Raw genomic sequence first — 23,879 nt, forward strand, 5'->3', positions numbered from 1 at the left:
TGTGCCACCAGAGTTATAATCGTGGTGAACCCATACTGACTTTCCGTGGGAGTTGATGGATAAACTCTTGTTCTCAACAGATAGAACACAGGTACATGATGGACACACACTGAAGTTGTAATATACGTAATACAATACAATTTATTATTATATTATACTATATTATTATAATGTCTGTCAGACCAAAGCAGAGAGACACCATGGCATAAACAGAAGGTTTGGGACTAGGCTACTATGCCTTTTCAGTACTCAAATTATAGGATTTTATCATGTATTTCAAGTGTGGAAAGAAGAAAGAGGACAAGCTTTCAAGTAGTTTTTGGTCAAAATATCTAGAGAGGGAATTCAGTTATGAACAGGCTAGGGCTGAATTCTTAAGACAATGTTTAACTTCATTGCCACCAAACATGTCAACATCAGAATCCACTGCTGAGTCAACTGATGAGCACCTTGGAGGCTTGTGTTGAGGGACTTACAACTCCTCTTTCCTCCCTAAGTATTTGTAGTACTTAGATGCTCATTTCTGTTGTGCTTTGCAAGGATCTCAAGATGGAACCACGGAATGACTGAGGTTGGTAGTGACCTCTTGGAGGTCATCAACAAGCAGGGTCACTTAGAGCAGGTTTCCCAGGACCATGTCCAGATGGCTTTTGAATATCTTCAAGGATCGCTACACCACAGCCTCTCTGGTTATGGGTTTCACCAGTCCAGGGCAACAGAATGCAGCATTGACCTAACCTTCACTAATAAGTCCAGATAATGAACAAGTTAGTCAAAAATCCCAAGGAACAAAAAAGGAATTCAGATTTTACTTTCAACCTTCTCTCTCTGTTTTGCTTCTTTTTTTCCATGGAGAATATGAGCATCTGTGCAAATATGTGTTGATAAGGTTGGTAGTCTAAATGTTTTCTTGAAGGATGACTTGCCACAATGCTGGCTAGAGGATCATTTGGGGTAGCAAAGTCACATTATGCAGCAGGTGCCATGTGCTTGAGTTTACCAATGGTTCACATTAAATTTATGGATAGAACCAGTTATTCAGCTATTCTGCTGGAAGAAAGACAAAGACCTTCAAGAAAGAGTCAATAGCTCTGGCTAAGAAGGATTTGTTAACAGGACACCTGGGGGCTTTACTTATCTGTGCAAAGAAGGTGGTGGCAGTCCAACGAGATGATTTAGCTCCAAATGTGACTGAACAGATGAACAGGGTCCTGACACCTGTGTCTGGAAGTCACTGTGCCCAGGGCTACATATGGCTACCACACGATAGAGGGCTGTTTTGCTGTGCACTCAGGCAATGCTCCCCAGCAGGTTGACGGACCTGTACCAGGCTGTGCCCATCACCACAATGTTGGTTGTAATAAGATGAACTCGGCACCTCAACTAAAAAGTATTTCATTCTTTAAATTCTCCTGTGTCAATGTTAATACAGTAATTCTGTTTAGCATCAGCCTCATAACTTGTTTTGATTATCTATGTCTTTATGGCGGTGATTTAAACCTACTGATTTATTGATTCAGTCTTAATTGGGTCCCGAACTGGGTCATTGCATCATTCTATCTTTAATTGCTTTAATGAAAGTCTAGCAAATTAGTCTGGTAATTGCTTAGAGGGATTTTTGCCTGTTCATGCTTCTTAATGAAATCCATAAAAAGTGAAAAAAGGAATGAGCTTATCCTACTGAATTGCCACTTATATCATGGAGTCTGAGTGAAACTCAGAAAATCAATCTGCAATGCCCTTGGCTCTTCCTCCAAATACATGTCCTCAGAAAGAGAAAACTTAGCACAGCAACAAACATCCCCACAGAAGGGGAATGGATGGAAGAAAATTGTAAAATATGAAACTAAAACTTGGGTTCCAGTTCCCACTTTTCAGACCTCTTTCAACTTTGCATGCAAGTCATTTAGGAGAAGACCTAAAAACCTACTTAGATCCCCAAAGTGAACTTCAGTCCAGTGGCTAGAGCACACCCTGAGAATCTCTCCTGTTCTGGGAGCCTTTCAACATGTCCCAAAAAGTTTGTCTCGGCCTCCTTCTCTTTCCTGGCTGCTTGGTGCCCAGATGGTAGAGGACATTTTAGGTAGAGCACTCAGCAGTACCTGTGAGAACTTTCTCCCTACTGTCTGTTGTGTCATCTGTGAGAAGCAGCCTTGGCTGTCGTGACTGCCCTCCATCACCACTGGATTCTTCCTGTTGCCTGCACAGGTCTTTACCACTTTTTCCCCACCAGATTTCCAGCAAGGCTGCTGCACCCACAATGCATTTTCTACGCACTGGGCTAATGAGCTCTGTGTTGCCAAAGGTGCCTGTAACTTCTTAATGTCCCCCTGTTTTATGGGTGGAAATATGCTGCTTCCTCCCACTCCTTGCTCATCAGTGAAGAACATACATTGCATCCCACTTGACCCTGGTTCCTGCTGCAGAGAAAATATCATTACTTATCAGCAGTGCAAAGCCCCCCACCAGCTCTGCTCATACACCCTGAAGCCTATTTCTATAAAGAATACAAAGAATCTGCTTCGAAGATAAAGTTGTGAAACCAAAGAATATCTGCGGTCAATTAAAAACAACAAGAAGTAAGCATACAACAGATGAGGAATACAAAGTTCATATCAGCTTGATCCCCAGCGTGACAATGCATTTTATTTTACCCTTTTAGCAGAACAGCAATTTTTGTCTCCACATGGTCTGTAACAATGTGGCTGGAAAGCTTCCATTGTCTTTAATTAAAACAGCGTGATTACATTTTCCTTTCTCCAGCCCCTTTAGCCCCTGAGTTGGTGCACAAGACTAGGTACCTGTCACAGGTGCTTTGAGTTCAGCACTAACCTTGCTCGATTGACCAGAGCTGGATCTGGAAGCCTGATAGCCTGTCCTTGGGCTGCCCACAGCTCTGACTGCAGTGCCACACAGCCTTTCCCGCTGCAGAAGTCAGCTGTCCCAGACTGACTACATCTGAATTCACAATATGCATTTTAGCACAGCTGCAGCTGGTATAAAAAACCTCCTACTAGGTCAGACCCACCAGTTCAGAGGAAGGTACATTATATTTGCAAAGCCAACGCAATGCATGCTGGTTTAGTTTTGCCTGGTAAACAAAGTGAGCAAGGTTTGTGTCCACTGCAGGATAGCTTCATATTTTCTGCCTTTGATGTATTTTGCACCTTACTGAATTTGGTTTGGGAGATGTGTAAGCAAATGTGGAGAGGGTGCACCTGCTTTTGCTCCATGACTGTGATAGCTGGTAGCTGAGACAACATGCCAGCCCCTCGTAGCAAACAGCATCTGCTCCACCTGCGTTTGGGGGGGGACCTTGCTGTTGTGTGAGTCGTATGTAGCTGCAAGGCTGGACTTCCATGATTGCACTCACAAGGACCGGACCAGGCAAGAGACGTCTGAGGTCTTGGGTAGTTGCCTACTGCCTGGCATCCTGGGGCCAGTTATGCAACAAAGGCGCTCTGCAGCTGGGGTTTCCCCTGCACGCCAAGGAGCCCTGCTGAGTGAGGCCCCCCCCAGCAAGACATGGGTTGGGCTGCCGTGCTGCTTTGCAGAGCAGGAAGGTCCAGTTCCAGTTCCTGGGCAGCATTCACTTTGTCACTGGCAAGGCTTTGCTGGAGGTGTGAAGGACCACTTGCCTGCATAAGCGTGAAGCAGGTGGATTCAGTGTAAGAGGATGTGTGAAAATTGTTTCCCTCCCCAGATACCCTGGCCCCAGATGACCCACATGTCTGCAAGGAGAGCAGCCCCTGCACCCAGCATGTAAGGTTCAGTAGGTTCATGTCAAGCCACTATTGATATATTATCTCCTCCTTACACTCACCTGCATAATTGTGCAGAGGCTGTGAAGGCTCCTGGCAGATGTCAAACACCTCATTAGTGGCGTTGATGTCTTTTGCCTCAGGCTATATCTCAACAGGTTGGGTATTTGTTGTCTATGCTTGTCCAACATACCCTGAGTATAGATACCTGCTGAAGTGTTCATGCATGTTGCAGCACATCAGTGTATGTTATCCTCCAGGTCTGGCACCTTCAGGATTTTCATCTGAATATGTGCACTCACTTGGAAGCTGCCAGTCCTGAGACTGGGTGCTGCTTATTCTCTTTAATATTAAATTGCTCTTGGATAAAACCACAAGATGAGCACCTGAATCAGGCTTTGATGTGAAGGCTTCTCCCTGCTTTGGTCAGCGTTGGACCCACCAGCCTTCAAAACCCTGTTCCTCGCAGCTGGTCCTAGGACTTTTGTACTTCTGGCTGTGTTTTGGTCCAGGTCGGCATGGAGGGTCCCTTCCCAGCCTGGAGCTTCAGCCACAGGTGACAGCTCAGTGAGAATGATGGGTGCTGACGAGGGTGTTGAACCATGGTTTCTAACTTCCCATCATCCACATGCATATAATCATATGCTAAACTGTGTATTAGGTCATATATTAAAACCACTGTCATCAAGATGGCAGTATTGGCTGGCTCCTACCTTATGTTTTTTTTAAAAATATCTATATTGTTATCAATTTTGTTACAAATTATTTTACTAATACTGATTTTAATTTTGGTTTTATATTGTTCATCTTTTTATTGTTATTTAGTCTATTTTTATTTAATATTATATATTTACCATTTTATTTCCTTAGGTACCCACTGAAATAAAGGAACTGCTCAGTTATCTGGGATGTCCCTTTGGCCCAAATAGCTGCCATGCATATATCTATAGGTGCCACATGTGGTAGTTGCCTCTGCATGTTCCTGCCCATGCCAGCTGTTCTCTCTACATGGTCTCAATGAAAGCACTTGGTGATGCCTGGTAAATCGTCCCACCAAGGCTGTTCTGGGAGACAGAAATACAGCAGGGTTTAGCCCAGCACCTCTGTCTGTCGCTGCAGGGTCTTGTCTCCCCCCCAGAGTGACTGTCTGATTTGGGAGGACCTGTACTGCCAGAGATTTGGTGCCTGCATTGACCATCTACCATTGCTCAGTCCCTGATGAAACCATATCACTCTTAATCAGAGTCCCTATACCTTTTCCGTGGGGTTTGCAATCTTCTCCCATAACCAGTCTCCAAACAATATGAAATCCTTTCTCATTTTTTGTCTTAAATGATCCTGTTACATCTGCAGTGGTTGTTAAACATCTCTCCTGTTTCAAATGTACCTGCAAGGCAGGGTTTGGGTGATAGTTATCAAATGTAATGGAGGCCTGAAGGAACAGTGGAAACACGGGTTGTTAGGCGTTGGAATGGGCTGCCCAGGGAGGTGGTGGAGTCCCCATCCCTGGAGGTGGTTAAGAGTAGGGTCGACATAGCGCTGAGGGATATGGTGTAGTTGGAAACTGTCAGTGTGAGGTTAACGGTTGGACTGGATGATCTTCAAGGTCCTTTCCAACCTAGATGATTCTGTGATTCTGTAACATTATATTATTATATCATATGCTATGCATCCCTTAGTGTGCTCAGCAGCTCAGCATGTGCCATTCCCAGTGATCAACATGGCAACTGCTATTGCAACGGGGCCCAGAGAGGTGGTATGATTGTTGCCTTGTGAAGGTGCGGTGTATGTAATTCTGGGTCTCAGATGGATTTGATGTGCTCATGATGTCTGACTGATGCTCAGGACCTTGTCCTGACAAATCTGAATCAAGTGCTTTATTGGAGACATCTGTCACGAGGGATTTAAAGACGATTCTCCCAAACTGCTCTTACCAATTTGTCCACCTCATTGACAACACCTTTAAGTGTCCTCCTGTCACTTCATCCAGCAGCTCCCTCCTTGATGGAGGATGTGGATTAGCTTAATTCATCCTAACCACTCTCTGGCTCACAACCCTGTTTTGTGACGGGCTGTTTAAGTGCAGTGCTATAGCACTGAGTGCGTGGTGGTTCATGTTTGGTGCAACCATGACCTACTTGTGGGAGGCACATGGATTATGAGAGCATCTCAAACAACAGAGCTATGAGCAAAAGCAGCTGATACTGCCATGCCCTTTCATGCCACTAGGACACAAGAGATCAGGAGGTGTCTTTTTGAGCTAGGAGAGGTTTCCTGGTGTTCTAGACTTCCAGGCATGGAAAGCAGCCTTTGTTCCCCTAAATCTCGGTAGAAATTTTGACCAGACCCTCCATCTTGGAGCAATTCCAGATCAGTGGTGCTTTTTCTCTCCCATAAACTGAGGTACCAAGTTGGCCACAGGTGACACAAGGGTGCAACGACAGACGGTACTTTCTGGCAGAGACTTTTAGCAAATGGCACCACTTGGACCATCATATTGCACTGTATTACCCAGCTGTGGTACAATGCTGGGAATCCCACCAGTGGCCAGTACTAGTGTGGTCCATAAGACTGGGACAGTAAAGCTGATTTAGAGGGCGACTTGGCTGAGTGTCTGCAGCTGAAGAACTCTTAACCATTCATTATAACCTGTCTGAATTGGGGTGGGTTTTCTACAGGAATAATAGACTTGATATAAAAATGTCCTCATCAAACTCCAGCTCTTTGCTCCAAATATGGGGATGGTAAAAAAAGCAGCAAAAATATTTAGAGAAAAATTCAAAGTTTTTCAGTTGCAGGCAGCCCCAGAGGTGGTTGACAATTTGGAAACTACTTTTTTCCATGCACTGAGGCAAAGACTGGCACCAGCATGAAAACTTTTAACCTGAACAGTGTAAATACTGGAAGTGCTGTAAAATCACACCTGTCCTGATCTCCTGGCAAGCAGTGCTGGTTCCAGCCACAATTATAAGATCTGTTTCTTGAGGCAGGAATCAGCTTTTCATCTTGTGTCTGTGGGGAGCAAAGTGATGCCCTCATTTTGCGTATGTGAAGAAGAATAGATTGTGATCCTAAAACTAGCCTGAAACACCTATATATGCACAAGAGAAGAGAGATCAGGTTATAAGAGGTTTTCTTTTACTACAGAAAAGGTTTTCATTGCTGCCGTTATACCCATTGGTGCATATTGCAATTTCTAACATCTCTGAAACAAACAATTTGAAGAGAGCATAACTCATGATCTGTTTTCCTCCAGCAAGAGCTGCTTTTCCTGGCATCAAGAACTGGGAAAAATAATTTTTTGACAACAGTCCGTGACATTTCCTCTTCCTTATCTCTTGAGTCCAAGTCTTCAGCTAAAAGGGTATTTCAGAAATAATCATAAAAGAAATATTAAAAATAAGAAACCAAAACAGTTGCCCTGTTCCCATGGAAATGCATGGGAACAGTTCAAGCAAGCACCCCTTCGTGATGCAGTCATGTGTTTGTCATCGGACGGTGAGCAGAGATCAAGCATGTCATCGTCTCCGTTGTCTGCCTGGGTTTTACTAGCATAGCAGATCAAATAAATCCCTTTTCCCTTGGAGGCTCTCTGCTATTCTCTGGGCAGGGAAAGTGGAACAGAAATGTCATCTGAAACATAAATAAGTGATTGGGACAACCTGCTGGTCTGCACTTTCCTCCTCCCTTTTTGGCTTGTCCAGCCCTTCCCTTGTGTGCCCTGGCACAGCTTGGTGATAGGGTCCCTCTCTTCTCTTCCCAACCCACCAGCGATCCTGCAGGAGTATCTCGGCACATTGGACTCACTCTTACCTCCTGGGTGAGAAAGATTAAGATATTGGTCCATGAAGGTTAAAAGAAGTGTGGCCAGCAGGTCGAGGGAGGTGATTCTTCCCCTCTACTCCACTCTCATGAGATCCTCCCTGCAGTGCTGTGTCCAGGTCTGAGGCCCCCAACATCAGAATGACATGGACCTGCTGGAGCAGGTCCAGAGGAAGCCATGAAGATGATCAGGGGGCTGCAGCACCTCCCCTGTGAGGACAGGCTGAGAGAGTTGGGGTTGTTCAGCCTGGAGAAGGGAAGGCTCCAGGGAGACCTTATAGCAGCCTTCCAGTACTTAAAGGGGGTACAGGAAAGATGGGGAGGGATTTTTTACAAGGGTATGTAGTGATAGAACAAGGGGTAATGGCTTTAAACTGACAGAGTATAGATTTAGATTAGATATAAGAAATTCTTTACTGTGAGGGTGATGAGGCACTGGAACAGGCTTCCCAGAGAAGTTGTGGCTGCCCCCTCCCTGGAAGTGATCAAGGCCAGGTTGGATGGGACTTTGAACAACCCAGTCTAGTGAAAGATGCCCCTCCCATGGCAGGTGGGTTGGAACTAGATGATCTTTAAGGTCCCTTCCAACCCAAGTCATTCTATGATTCTATGAATAACCTCAAATACCTTTCAATCAGGCTGCTGCTCCCCTCCTACTCTAGAAATTCATGAGACAACCCCTTCACTGCTCTGCAGGAAGCTAATGAAGTGCCTCTGATGCCATTTTTCTGCCTGAGATCTCACAGAATCACAGAATCACAGAATTATCTAGATTGGAAAGGACCTTGAAGATCATCTAGTCCAACCATTAACCTAACACTGACAGTTCCCAACTACACCATATCTCTCAGCGCTATGTCGACCCTACTCTTAAACACCTCCAGGGATGGCGACTCCACCACTGCCCTGGGCAGCCCATTCCAACGCCCAACAACCCGTTCTGTAAAGAAATGCTTCCTAATATCTAGTCTAAACCTTCCATACCCACAGAGCAGATTTGCTTTACTGAGCAACCAGCAGTTTAAAGCCCTGATTCCAGCTGTGGGTCCAGGGCTGACAGGGAGGCTGGGGGCAGAGGGGAAAATCCTGTGTGGGCTCCAGCACTGACTCAGCTGAGCAAACCCTGGCAGAAGAAAACATTTCCCTTGGAGCCTGTGAAATGTGTGCATGGATGGAGGGGACAGAGCAGATGGCAGGGCAGATAGTTATACATTTCAGAGACAGGATTTGATTGAGTCCTGTAAAAATTACGGTTTGGATTATGGCCTATCTGATAGAGTAAACAGAACAGAATAGGAAAAAAGAAGTGTCAAAACTCCTCTCTGCTCTCCAAAGAGCATGTGTCCTCTGCAAGGAAACACTGAGAAAAAGCAATGGTTTTCCAGCCTATGCTTGTATGGGGAGCACTGGGAGAGCTGCTGGGGGAGGTGCTGCAGGTGGTGTCTTACCTGCCCAAGCGCTTGTCATCCTCTGTGCATGGCCACAGCAAAGGGATGATGTTCCCATTGTTCCTGTCATGAAGGATTCCCCAGTTTGCCTCCTGCCAGGCAGCCTGGGCGTATCAGAAGTGCCAAATCTTGGCAGTCCCCAGGATGGACCTGGTTTCTGTGTGGGGACTGTGTAAAGACATTCAGTAGTCAAAGGCTGTCAAAAGAGCTCTTGATGCTGAAGAGCAGAAGAGACCTCCCTGGGCTTTGCTCCAGCCAAGAGTACATTTGTCCCGTCCCTTTTGTTCAGTTAGGTGTGTTCCTGTCTGAATATGCAATCCAAATTCTGGCACCTAGCGCAGACCGCTCTGATTCATCCTCTGCAAGGAGCTACATCCCCTCACTGATGTGCTGGCATCTCCCCTCCCTGCCCCACTTGAGCAGCTGGCAATTTTAGAAACTGGAGCAGGGGCCAAAAGTCGAGGATCCCTGACTTTTCTTATGCAGACCTGCCATTGAACTGTCATATAAATTAAGTGACTTACATGTGTCCTGGTGCCTTTGCTTGACTTTAAGTGGAAGGGGGTCATGCAAAGCCTTGCTTAAAGCATTATAAGTGTTTTGAGGACTCAACATAATCAGTGGAAAGGTGAAGTATTTTGTTGCATTCGTTCCCAGACTGTGATCGATGGGCTGCACTTTGGCAGCTGGTGGCCCTCCAGAACCATGTGGTTTTGGGTTTCCTTTTGACTGCCTTCCTTGCAGAAAAAATCCCAAGAGTCTGTAAGAGCAATTAGAAATAGAGAAGGAGCTAGGCCACTTTGTGTGCTCCGGACACTGACAGCGATAGGTTGAGCTCACCTCTACTCTTCACCATGCTGCCAAGTTGCCACCCAAAAGCAATGCCTCCAGGTCAGCAACAAGATTGCCTGGGTTGCTCCCACCACAGAAGTGATCACTTTATCATTGCTGTCCATGATGGTGGAGCTATGCAGCTCCTGGCCATCTGCTGATACAAAACACACGTATGATATAGGATGTCTCTCCCAGAGGGGTCTTTGCCCAGGGCTGGAGGTGACCTGGGCATTTTTGAAGGGACTGGGGTAAGAACAGGTCAGCTCTGACTGCTGAGCTTTATTTCACACTAATGCCAGTATGCAGTTGTAATCTGCCACAACCTTGGCAAAATCAGTTTGTCTGCAGTATCAGCAGTGGCTTGAATATCATTGCTGCTCCTGCCTAATGTGAGAGGAGAATTGGGTCCATAATCTGTATATGAAGTTTAAAAACTGTATGTGAAGTTTAAAAACTTCAGCTGGGTGTTGAAGACTGACCCATCCCACCGCCGTGTCTGCCCACTCCCTGCAGAGACCGAGCTGTCAATCCACTGTGCGTGGATGGAGGACCCCCTGGTGAAAGTGAACACGTGCACAGATATGGACTTGACTTGGCCTCTTGTCACCCCTTCCAGGCAACTCCAGATGTCCTGAGATGCCAGGGACACAGTCAGGGCCAATGTTGGTGGGAATGGGGCCAAACACACTCAAGTACAAAATACCTCATAACATTTCTGATTTAATAGTTTGCCCTAGTGACCAAGAAGAGAAGGACACACTAATGATCCCCCTCCCCTGGTGACAGAGGGCACCAAGCAACACACTAGCAGAGTCCTCTTGAAGTCAGCCAAGCATTTGAAGAGCAGTGTGAGGGGAGATGGTGCCTGTACATGGTGATGTGTCCCTACTGTCACAAGGCAGACTACGCAGGGTGGGCTGACATTAGCAGAGCAGATCCCACCCAGGGGAAGGGTAGTGGCAGGGTGCCATAAGGGCCATGGCAGCAGCTGGGCAGTGATTAAATCTGTGAGCTGCTGCAATGCAAATTCTGTCTGTAAAACCCTCAGAGAACTTCTTTGGTGGAACTGAGGAGGGAGTTCATTTGAAGCAGAACCCCTTCTCCCAACACTGGCCCTGGCCACTTTCCTCTTCCTGCTTGCAGGGCCTGTCTACTCTAGTGTGTGTGATGGGGTGTTTTTGACTTAATTGTGTTCAACGAGGTGGCCAGTTTCTGGGTGACTTGCTCTGCTGTGTGTTAGGAGGACAGGATGCTGATAAATCTGACTTTCAGAGGGCACAGTCAGCAATCACCTGTCTGATACTCAGAAAGATTCATATTTGTATGAAAATTTCCACTCAGTTCTCACTTAGTCTTACATCTAGGTAATTGCAAGCAGAACTGCAGCTCCTACACACTTAATTTCCCAACAAAACTTGGTAAGACAAAACACACTCTAGACCCTGGTACCAAGGGGTTTGGAGGGTTCAAGGGGCATGTTGACATGGGTAGCTGCAGACCAGTCTGATGGATCTGACTGCCTTCCTTGATGGCCAGATGAGTCGAGTGGCATGGAGGATACATATCCACATGCCTGAGCCAATATGTGGTTTTCTGGTAGTATTTGTGGGTGGTTTGTGGCCACAGCATCAGCTGAGCCCAAAGCTCTGTCCAGTTTGTGGTTAGAGAATTTTCCTCAATCTCCAGTAGACTTGTGCTGCCTGGGTCTGTTCTCATTAAAGCTACTGATTTTTCTCAGTAATTCAAAGTTAAGCTTTGAAATCATAGCCATGCCTGGTGTTTGGACAGTTGTCCAGGGAAGCAAGAGGTTTTGGTGAGCTTGGAGGGAGAGGGTTGAATGCTTTGGCTTTTGCTCAGTCCCTGCTTTGTGCTGCCTGCAGCATTCTGTGCCTCCCTGCACCTTCCCTGGGCACTCACCACCTGCCAGTCCTCTGCTGGTCTGTTTTTTAAACAAACCAATACCTCCTCTCACCTCACCGAAATGTCACTGACACAACTGAGTCCTCACCTTACACAGACCCTTGAGGCACATTGTATAGCAAATGGCTCACCCTTTTCCAGCAGTCCTATCCAGGTGCTGGTGGCCACCGCTGTAAGATCTATTCTGGCCCTATGAGTGGCCCAGGTGGCCAAGAAGGCCAATGGTATCTTGGCTTGCATCAGAAATAGCATGGCCAGCAGGGACAGGGAAGTGATCTTGCCCTGTACTCGGCACTGGTGAGGCCGCACCTCGATTACTGTGTTCAGTTTTGGGCCCCTCACTACAAAAAGGACATTGAATTATTCGAGCGTGTCCAGAGAAGGGCAACGAAGCTGGTGAAGGGTCTGGAACACATGTCGTACAAGGAGCGGCTGAGGGAACTGGGGTTGTTTAGTTTGGAGAAGAGGAAGCTGAGGGGAGACCTCATCGCCCTCTACAACTGCCTGAAAGGAGGTTGCAGAGAGCTGGGGATGAGTCTCTTTGATAAAGTAATGAGCCATAAGGCAAGAGGTAATGGCCTCAAGTTGCGCCAGGGAAGGTTTAGACTGGATATTAGGAAGCATTTCTTTCCAGAAGGGGTTGTTAGGCATTGGAATGGGCTGCCCAGGGAAGTAGTGGAGTCCCCATCCCTGGAGGTGTTTAAGAGTAGAGTCAACATAGCGCTGAGGGATATGGTGTAGTTGGGAACTGTCAGTGCTAGGTTAATGGTTGGACTAGATGATCTTCAAGGTCCTTTCCAACCTAGATGATTCTGTGATTCTGTGAGTGCTCCAGCTCCAGTGTCTTTCCTGTAGGTACTCCTTGTCTCCTTTCTGAGCTTATTGGAGCACCATCATCCTTATGACACCTCCCTGCATGCACAGACCTTAGCCTCCCCCAGCATATGCCCAGCCCCAGGGCACTGCAGAGGCATCCTAGGGCTGGAGATACAATAAAAATGTGCTCTGGCATTGTCTGTCTGTATTGCCATTTTTGGAAGCCTGACTGTCCAGTTGGGATGAAGACCCAAGATAGGCTCAGGAAGGTTCATTAAGGGCATTAGCTGTGGATTTAGCCATGAAGCACTGCGAAGGTTTTGCTGAGTGTGTGTGTAGTGTAAAACCAAAACGTTTCAAAGGCTTCCTGCTGATTTTTGTTGGGACAGGGGGGTATAAGGATGTGAAGGAACTGCTGCCAAATTTTGTCATGACTCCAAAATGGGAGTCTGCCAAAGAAAATGTCACTTCACTGATTATATTTTAATGTTGCAAAACAATTATTCACTACCACCACCACCTTGTTCTGAGAAATGGCTCCTTGTTCATGGAAAACTTCAGTAAAAAGAAAAGAAACTATTCACAGGCAGATAACCAGAGGGGGAGATGTCACTGTGCACAATTAACATTAACCAAAGCAGCAAGCAATTGGTAAGACACTCTCATTAGAAGAAATCATCAGGCACCTCAGGAGTGGTGTGATGCCACCAAGCCCATCTAATGGAAAACCAGCGAAGTCATAGAATCATAGAATCATTTAGGTTGGAAAAGATCCTTAAGATCAAGTCCAACCACAAACCTAACACTGTCAAGTCCACCACTAAACCATGTCCCTAAGTGCCACATCTACACATCTCTTAAATACTTCCAGAGATGGTGACTCAACCCCTTCCCTGGGCAGCCTGTTCCAATGCTTGACAATCCTTTCAGTGAGGACATTTTTCCTAATATCCAATCTAAACCTCCCCTGGTGCAACTTGAGGCCGTTTCCTCTCATCCTATCACTTGTCACTTGAGAGAAGAGACCGACACCCACCTCATTATAACCTCCTTTCAGGTAGTTGTAGAGAGCGATATGGTCTCCCCTAAGCCTCCTTTTCTCTTCTCCAGGCTAAACAACCCCAGTTCCCTCAGCCTCTCCTCATAAGACTTGTGCTCTAGACCCTGCACCAGCTTCGTTGCCCTTCTTTGGACACTCTCCAGCACCTCAATGTCTTTCTTGTAGTGAGGGGCCCAAAACTGAACACAGTATTCGAGGTGTGGCCTCACCAGTGCTGAGTACAAAGGGACAACCACTTCCCTAGTTCTGCTGGCCACACTATTTCTGATACAAGCCAGGATGCCATTGGCCTTCTTGGCCACCTGGGCACACTGCTGGCTCATATTCAGCCGGCTGTCAACCAACACTTCCTGGTTCTTTTCCGCCAGGCAGCTTTCCAGCCACTCTTCCCCAAGCCTGTAGCATTACATGGGGTTGCTGTGACCCAAGTGCAGGACCCATCACTGAGCCTTGTTGAACCTCATACACTTGGCCCCGGCCCATCGATCCAGCCTGTCCAGATCCCTCTGTAGACCCTTCCTACCCTCAAGGAGCTCAACACTCCCACCCAACTTGGTGTTGTCTGCACCAAATCTTGACCCACCAAAAGATGATTCCTCAGAAAGACAGCATCACTCCTGCCCCACTACATCCGCGTTGTGCCTGCCTCCCCAGGCATTAGCTACAATGCCACCTGGGAAATCCCTGTTGGGATGACTTGGCCTTGTTTCCCACACAGCCAGTGCAAGTGGAGCCAACAAGCCCTCCCTCCAATGCCACGTATGCTGGGACGTGCTCTCCTGCTCGCTATGTTTGTTTTAGGGATTAGGAACATGCCTAAACCCAAGCACATGTTGGAAACGATATTTCACACACAAAGCAGTCTGGTTTGGAGGGAAATAACAATGTTTCTGTGATTAAATTAAGATAATTGGGGTTAAGTGGGGAGGAAAATAAAATTTCCTTGCAATTACTTGGATTTATTATAAGAAAGAATGACATACCTTGTCAGTTTTATCTGCGTTCCACAGTTTTCCCTTTATGTTTTTTCTCCTACTTTTAGAAATGAATTTGGGCTCCTTTGGCTCATTAATGAGAGATTACCTAGCTTGGCAAGAAGTTTTGTATATTAGAAATGGGCTTTAGTGATACGGCTCTGAAACACTGATGTGCACTTTTTTTCCAAAAAAACATTTTGCTAAAACCCAAACAGAATAACATGGCTATTTCCCTAAATTATTGTTCAAACATATGGAAGTCATTCTCTTCTCAATGGTTTTGTTGTTAAGGAGCAAAGAAAGCTGCTAACATTGTCTGCTCTCCATAAATCCTCCTTTACTATATGGATCCTCCTGATCTATCCAGGTAGGTTTGTTAAATCAGGACGGTGCTTGGGATTTAAGAGAAAATAATACAGTTTATTTGATGCACTTTTCTCTCTAAGCATTGACTTTCAAAAAATCCAGAAAATCCTATTATAAAGTCTGAGGACAGAAGGTGCTTTTTGGGTGCAGATCAGCATCTGAAGTATCCACTTCAGCTCTGGTGAGACACAAAAACCTTGCAAAAGTTTAACCAGGGCCTGAAATAGCACAATAGAGACATGTGGTGGTGGTGGTGGTGAAAAGAGGACAATCCCAAGATTTCCCCTCTCCTGTTTCCCTCTATCATTCTCCTCTCTCTTCTCTTCTCCAGCCCAAAGTCCTGGAAAATACGGTTGCTTGTCATATGAAGCTATGCTAGTTTTTGGATTTTCCTTGTTGCATCTCACTATACATTTCCTATTAGACACTTTTTTTGAGACAGAGAATTACTGCACACAGCATCCCAGAAGTGGCCATACCTCATATTTAGCGGTGTAATGATGATGTCTAGCCCTTTCCTAACAATCTCTACCACTTCACCTACATTTTTGATTGAAGCGAAGTGTTGAGCCCATGTTTTCATAGAATGATATGGAGTAGCTTTTCTATCATCATGATACTGGATTGATCCAATTGATTGACCAATTGACCACTAATTGTATACAATTATATTAGCTGGCTCATGCCAGGTCAGAGCATCTCATTTCATGTGAAAAGGTAGGAATGTTTTTCTTTTCCCCCATTAATCCTTTTACATTACCCACATTGCATTTCATTTATTTTTGTTGTCAGTCACTCACTCGGCATCACTCAGCTAAGTCTACTCTTTGCTACTGTTCATACCCATTCTTTCTCTGTCCTTGCAATTTGCTATCCTCTGGATCCATCAGGAATAATTGATTCGGCCACGAGAGCATCCCTAAACTCCTCCACGGTGAACACAGATGCCAAAAAGCCCCTCCTTGCCTCCAGTTCTGGCTTCATCTGCTCTGGGAACCCCTAGCACTGGCCCTGCAGGTGTTCTGGCAGCCTTCAAGCTCCTGATGTGTTTGCAAAAGCAGATGTTATTAATTTGTAAAGTATCTTTGAACTTCTCATGGGGGGCTGCCACATTTGGTGTTGTTTCTAACCAATTGCTTTCCTCTTTTGAACACTTCTGCTTTCTTTTTTTTTTCCCCAGGATGTTTTTTGGGTTTCTATACCATCCCTTGCCAACCCAGCTAGCTATGCCGACTTCCTCTGCACTTCTGTACCCTAGTCTCTCCCTCATAGCTGTTCAAGAGTAACTCAGTCATGCCTTTGACATTAGTTTGGAAAATGGCATGAAATTTTGCCCTTTTTGTGGGTTTCCACATTAACTGGTCCCTGAAAGAGCTACAGAGTGGGTCTAAAAATTAGTGTCTGTGTCAGGCCCTATGTGATGTATACCAGCCTAAACGGACATAACCCACAATCCTCTTCACACTCGTGTTTCCTGCCCATAGAGCCTCCCTGGTTGCTCTCTGGATACTGTCACCAGCAGGGACAGACAATCAATGGTGACACTTTTATAGCATTTTTATTTGGGCTTGGCATCCCCTGTTACTTGTTGAGAGTGTTAACCTGTGATCTGATCTGACTGCTAGTCCTTATCTCTGGAAATGATCCAAAACCAAAAAGGAATGAAAGGAAAAAACTCACAACAAACCAACCTTTTTTGGCTTTGTACCCAGATGGGACATTATGAGTTGCATTTGGATTTTGTATTTGGGGATTTTTTTTCTGTTTTCTTTGCAAAGTAACAAAATTCTCACAAAACTAACAAGGGGAACAAAATGCTTTACTTTTTTTTTTTTTTTAAGCTAGAGAAAGGGGGAAATAGGAAGAAAATTCCCATCTTTTCATCAAAAGAAAAATATCAGCAAAAAGAATAAGATTTTCAACACTGTGGAAAATTTGTAAGAATAGCAAAGGTGTAGCTGTATTAACTATACTTTCTCAGATTTATACAAACATTTATAAAACATGAATGAATACCAGAGGGAATATTTTTATTAATAAAAAATTAGAACACAAGCTTTTAATACCTATACCAGGAAAACCAGTTCATTTATTTAAACAGCAGTTCAGAAACCAGAAACAAACCAAAAAGAATTAGTTACTTTCTTATGGATTTAAATTTTGGAGTTAAAATCTCTTGATGGCTTCTAAGGAAGCCTTAGGTCTGTAGTAATTCTCAGGAAACAGCATTGCTGACTACAGCACAAACCAACTCAAATTGTGCTGATTCTGTAGGTAAAGCCTTTGAAACTGGTGGAGCTTGTGGAGGAGTCAGAATCTCAAGAAATGCCAGTATTATTTCAAAAGGGGGGGGAAAAAAAAAAGGTCTATTTCCAAAAGGAGCAAAACTGGAAGGCAATTAAACTCAGCAGCATCCTAGAAGCCAAAAGAAGGCTTAACTTCTGAGTTCAGCTTGGACTGAAGCTCATGGTTGAAAGCTGATACGGGCTTTTCCTAGAGCAGGGATAGTTAAAGCATGGTCCAGCAGAGCTGTAGCCTGGATATACTCTAATTCTGAGACACAGCATGGAGACCATGTAGTGATCCAGTAAAGTGTGGAGAGTTAGGAGAAGAGCAGTGGTTTACACACTGTTATTTCTGAGGGCCTCACCTCTATGTTAAAGAACATCGAAATCAGTCCACCTAGTACAAATCAGGTTTAGCCCTGGCAGATTGTCAGTGTTGCCTGGGGCTGGGCAAGGGCCGGCTGCCCCTGTCAGAAAGCATGAAGCATATCTACACTTGGGTCCCATGCATGGAGTAAGGAAAATTATTTTGAGAAGGTAAGAGAAACACAAAAAATCTTCTTCTACCTTTCTCTCCTTATGGTGCCCTGTTATGAAGGAAGGTTGGTTGAATACCAAGACCCAAGACATGCATCAGTACATTTACACAGCTGAAAGCATTATCAGCCATGGATACTGATACCTTAACCTATGCTGCTTGAGCAGAAGTCCATTTGTAAATGTCTAATAAAGGACATGATGGACTTTTTTTTTTAACAAGATAACCAAGAAACGGGATTTACTTCATATTTTAAGAAATTAGACTATATCAAATGTGTAATAAAAATATTTTCTATAGGATTTTAAAATATATACATATATAAACTACCTTAATTTTTAATGCCCTGTTGATATTGATGTGGTCTCTACAGTATCTAAGTGTAACTAAGTGAGGCTGCCCAGCAACCTCCATTATACCTCAAACAGTGATTATAAAACTTGAAGCCTTGTCCACACTGTAAATTAAACCTGCTTGAAAACAGGATCTGAAATTGTCTGCTGGGCCTGATCCAGCACCCGCTAATAGTTAGGCTAAGTCCACTCCTGACTGCAAGAGCTGGATTAGGTCCCAGACACAGTCCTGATACGACATGGTTTCCAACTCTGTTGGCTGGTCAATGATAAAGGCAGCTGAGGGAGTTACTGAGACCCTTAAGGCACTTCCTGGTAAAAGAAAAAATATTAGATATTTTACTTAGAATATTTAGGGATATTTCAAAACAGTCTTAAGACAATTTGGGCACATCTATATTTCATTTTGAAGAGGGGCCCAAAATGACCGTGTCTCAGACATAGCCTTTGCGCAGACACTGGATGTAGACTTTAGTCAAGCTTAAAGGAGGTTGAGAACTTGGGGATGGTGATGGAGCAAAGAGCATTCATGCCTGCATTCTTCCTATGGCATCCATCTCCATATATCCCCCTGGCCTTGCTTGCCCAGCCCCTGTGGAGGAGGTAAATTGTCACCAGATCTTTCCAAGAGGATCTCCTGGGTCAAGAGCCTGCAATGGCCCATGGGGCTGAACTGGGGCTTTCATCAAAAAAGCTGGTGATGGAGGTGGAGGGGGATGGGGTGAGGGCAGAGAAGCACAGATTACAGTCTGGCCCTATGTCCACCAAGGACAGTGAGGACATGGCTTTGGGCTGTGCCTCCAATACCCAACCAAACACAGTTTGCATTCCTGTTTAATCTAGCACTGTGTCTAAAGCAAGTTCAGATTCATTTTCTATGCAAGGTTTGAAGCACAGTGTAGACAAGGTGTGAGGGCCAGATCCTGATCTAATGCAGGCAAAATTCACCAGTATCATTGGCCTGAGCACTTACCCTTCCATTATACTTTAAGGTAGGTAGCATGGGAGTTCTCCTGCTTCAGAGAGTTAATATAGGGGATTTGACCACCTGCAGAGGAAAGTTTCTCGCTGAGCTTTCGGTTCATCTGCTCCACGTGCCTGGTGTTTTTCCTGGCTTGCCGGAGAGACCTCTTGACTTTCTTCACCCGATCTCGCAGCTGCTTGTTGCGCTTCTCCAGCGTTGCCACTTTCTGCTGCAGCTTCTTCACTCTGTCCTCCTCCTCAAACAGAGCTTTCTGGACTGAGGAGCACATGAGCTGAGGGGACAGCAGAAACACAATAGCAACAGGTGAGCTTTACACAAAAATTTATTGAAGCAAGCGTTAATTCAGGTGTTCCTTGAAACACCTCACAGCTCTTCAAAAGTAGAATGCTTTTCTTGGAATTCTGTTTTTATACTTTTTTTAGTAAAATCCTCTCTTTCACTTCTGTAGTCAGATAAGACCCAGAATTGTAGATCTTAAAAATACTGGTGATTCACAATTACTTTTATGAACTGTTTTGACAGACCTGTCCATCCCACAGGGAATTTATGGAGGAATGATGCCCTATTTCTGGTATGAAACTGGAGTTCAGGCCAAGGGGTGATTTGATTCATCTTAGCAGCCCTTCAGAAACCCAGATTTTGACATGAGCCTTCCCTTTGTTCTTTATGTCAACATGTGAAATAAGGACTTCAGCTGCAGAACTCAGAACTGGCTTGTTTTGCCTTTTTAAGAACTGAGTTGTCTTAAATATCTCATTATATGGGCTTCTTTCAGATGAAACTCCAAAGGGTAAAATCTCAACAGTCTCTAGGAGCATTCAAGATCCCATAACTTTAACAGAAGTAATTTTTTAGAGGGTCATTGGCTGAAAACTGCCCCTTCCATTCTACCTGCTACCAACTTATTGCAATATTGCCCCCAGTAGGAACATCAGGCTCTTGTCCACTCATGATGTCCACTCATGCCTGTGGCTCATAGATAGGCAAAAGAAGAAGGAACCACCTTCAAAGGTGCTGCACCCAAGGCATCACTAGAAGAGCAGCTCACAGGGCATTTTCAAATCCACTGTGTTGGATGATGGTCCAAATGCAAAACATCTGTTGGACAATTGTTCTTCCGCAACTACCTCATCTAGGATGACCCAGAGGTCTATCTCAGCTCAGCTATATGTGATTATCATGTTTATGGTCTTCTATTTAAGACTTGCTTCCTATTTGTAGGTGCAGCAATAGGAATGGGATGAGAAACAATAGCGACAAAGGTCACTGACTAGTTTCAATGCAAAGGAGTTGTGTTCCTGACGCACAGTGTCACTTGGGATGGGATTCAGCTGCCTTCTCTTAAGTACTGAAAAGTGAGACTCAGACCTGGGCTCCTCTCTTATTCCCTGTAATGTCTGCAGGGAGAGACACCCTTCAAGAGGGTGATCTCCACCACCTAGGGCAGTGGGAGGAATCACCCTCTGAATACATTTCAGTGACTACAAAGGCATCAAGTTCCGTGTTTTCTACCTGGGCAACATTTTCCAAGCAGAAAAAGAGGAGGTCCCTGGGGCTCAAGGACATCCCCACCACAAAGTTTCTGATCTAGAGGAGCCACCACTGAAATCTATGTCTGCCCAGGGTGATGTGCCTCCTTCCTTTTTTTCCTACAAAAAGCATCCTGAGATATTTTATTATGGAAGTGAGACTTTCAGCTGATTGCTGCACTGGTGCTGTGAGGAAAGGCAGTGTCTTCTGCTGGATTTATCTCCGATTACATCTAGATTTTTTTTATGCGTGTCAAACACTCCTGGAGCCTGGATGGGCTTTCTCTGGCAGAACATTTGGAACAGACAGGGAATCTAAATAAACAAGTAAATCCTCACTGTGATGATGAAGGATTACGTGTTTCTTTCCATCTTACTTTGTAGTATTTTCAACAACTAAAAGTAGGGGAGGCAGCCCGCTTTGATGAATACCATTTCATTTGCTTTGGAAACCCCCAGCAGCCGAAAACCATGGCCAGTCAATACAAACACAGCAACTGCTTCCAGTCCACATAAACTCTTGCTTCTTGTGCAAAAGCAATGTAGGACTTTGCTAAAAGGCAAATGCTTGCCCCGACCAGCTTCTCACTAGGGCTCTTTTAAAAATGCATACTAGGGAGACTGGGAGCTCACAGATAGGGAGCCAGAAATTGCACTGAAGAGGAGAGAATTTGGTTTTGATCACAGCTCATTCCAAGTGCTATTTGAAAACAGCCAGCACATCTTGGCTTTTGTGTTTGCCAAACCCTTGCAAAACTTCAAGCAGAACACTTCTTGAATTTAAATCTCTGTGAAGGAGAGCACTGAGTTAGGAAAAGAGGTTTGTTGGGAAGACAGGAGGTGGAAACTCTACTTCATGAGGGATTTCTTGCATTTTCCATTGATGCAGTGATAGGCATGGCACATGACAGAGTCCAGTGCAGAGGAACAAACAACTCATGCAGCTGAAGGGTAAGGTTGTGTAAACCCAATTGTGTCTCATCTGTCGGCTGGCTGGTGGGGAAATGGTAATGTCTGATGGCAGACATCAGGGATAGCATTAGCTTCATCCCAGAGGCACTCCCAAACCTTTTGAGGTTGGTCCTCTGGCAGCAGATGTAGTCCAGCTCTACAGAGCCACTCAGAAACTTCTCAAACACCGTCAAGAAGCTGGCCAGCTCATTTGCTTATGCTGTTCCTCTTCCAGGTCCTCACTCTACAGTCTGAAACCCATGGTTTAGTGCTTAAATTAGCTGGAGATATCCAGAGAGATCACTGGAACAACACAGTTATAGAAAACTGAGCTACTGTCAGACACGCACAGCTTTGTTTACCAACAGGGTAGGTGATAGGAAGAGCCCAGCTTGGTAATTGGATGCCTGCCTGCAGTCGGCAATACTACCAGCTGCAAATAAATTCTTTGCTCCCTCTACATGGGAAAAATAACAAGATGGAGTCCTCACATTCTCACCGGTTGGTTATAAACAGCATTTTTCACAGGGGTCTGCAGCGGGGATGATGTTTAATGTGAGTGCTGTCCTACCCTTGCTGTTACTGCTAGGGCTGCAGCTTACTTGGGTGTGACCAAGTTATTTTTAAACCGGTGCTGAGAACTGTGTAACTGCTACAGCTAGGAGCTCAACACAGCCTGTATAACTAACCCAGCTGCTGAACAAATAGGTGAGAAGTTAATCAGACCTCAGTCTGTGTTGCCACTTGAATACTTCTTGTTTACAGCCAGATGAGATATCCCTGCACTGAGCAGTCATTCCTGAGGAGCATATCTACAGACAAGAATTTCACACCCCATTTTTTCTGGCCTCTTGCACCCATAAATGTGCACAGTTAGCACTGATGACCATCAAAATCAGACCTTAGTCCAAAGGCATTGCTAAAAGCTACAGAGAACTGGATTTTGTTTCTGGGAGTGGCCTGTGCTCCCATTCCCCATCACAGCTTGTCATGTCAGGTACACTAAAGAAGGTAGTGTGGGGGGTTTTATGCAATGTTTAAAGGACAATGAAATCTCCATCCAGCAAGGTAAGTCCCCGAGGAGCCAGTTCCACTTGGTGCCACTGGTGGGAATGATGGGAAAGGTCGGATAGCTGACAATTCTTATTCCCAGAAGGTATCAACAGCAGACAGTTAAGCGACAGCTCTGAAATGCCACACTTAGCATGGCACACATGCCAACGGACCTGGGAAATGGAGAGAAGGGCCAGGAAATGGCTCCTCAGAAAAACTTATGGGTTATTTTTCTAGGTTCCCTTCAAAAGTTACGTTCTCTAGTGACCCACAGTTCAAAAGAGTTGTTTGTTCTGGAGATCTGTCTGCACGTCTGTTTGTTGCACAGTTTTGTTAGCAAGGCATCCTCAGTAGTGGTTAAAACTCGAGTCCAGAGCAGTACCAGGAGATGTAACAAGAAGGATAACACAAGAAGAACGACACAGCTCCTCAAGATTTATCCCAGACAGCCTACAGCTGTGAAACTACAAATTAAATATATTTGAGTACTTGTCTGAAACATCCTGTCACAAATATACCAGTTTTAAGTTTCACCACATCTAGATGATTTACAAAATCTGTCCATCTGCCAAACAAATCAGCACTGTAACAAATCAGACTGATTTTTGGAGCGTCACATTACAGGCATGCGAGCCCTTTACCAAACACCCTGAATTGACGTATATATACATTTGTCTCATTGACAGACACACACATCTGACTTCTATAAGCTTCATTTGAATGGGTCAGTGGCTGGGAAACGCCCCATGGATAAAAGCACAATGGTAGTGTTCATCCACCACAAATTGTCCATAAATGGCTGAAGTTAGTGTTACAGAGCTCCAGTCACTCAAAACCCAGCAGTGGCACCCAAGTCTTGCCCTTCATCTACCAAAGAGAAAAAAGTTGAGTTCTAGCTAGCTCCTCATGCATGCTCCCTATGGGCAGCACTGCTAAAAAGCAGTGGAGCCCCACTACCTAAAACTCTTTAATTTCAGGTCTCCTAAACACATCTTTCACATCAGACAGTATTTCTGGACATTTAGATGTAGGGTATCATCAGGCAAGATGACTGTAGGAATGTTTTTAAATGTGTGACAGTAAGACCTGATCTTTGCATGGACATGACATGGTTTTAGAAGAACTGGGCATGGGTCACTTTGGTTTCTCACCCTCAAATTTTCCTCCCGACCCACACTGCT

General features: G+C 45.0%; 1 protein-coding gene across 1 annotated transcript in view; it reads right to left on the reverse strand.

Moving 5' to 3' along the window:
- Window positions 1-17,013: 17,013 nt before the first annotated feature.
- CCDC3 (coiled-coil domain containing 3) overlaps window positions 17,014-23,879 on the reverse strand; it is a 45,907-nt gene continuing 39,041 nt past the window's right edge. Inside the window, exon 3 of the mRNA XM_074869315.1 lies at window positions 17,014-19,436. Within this exon, the coding sequence (XP_074725416.1) occupies window positions 19,161-19,436 (276 nt within the window). The 3' untranslated portion in view covers window positions 17,014-19,160. The remainder of the gene's footprint in view (window positions 19,437-23,879) is intronic.

The sequence above is a fragment of the Strix uralensis genome, chromosome 5 (genome assembly GCF_047716275.1).
Source record: "Strix uralensis isolate ZFMK-TIS-50842 chromosome 5, bStrUra1, whole genome shotgun sequence".
In the NCBI taxonomy this organism is placed as follows: Eukaryota; Metazoa; Chordata; class Aves; order Strigiformes; family Strigidae; genus Strix; species Strix uralensis.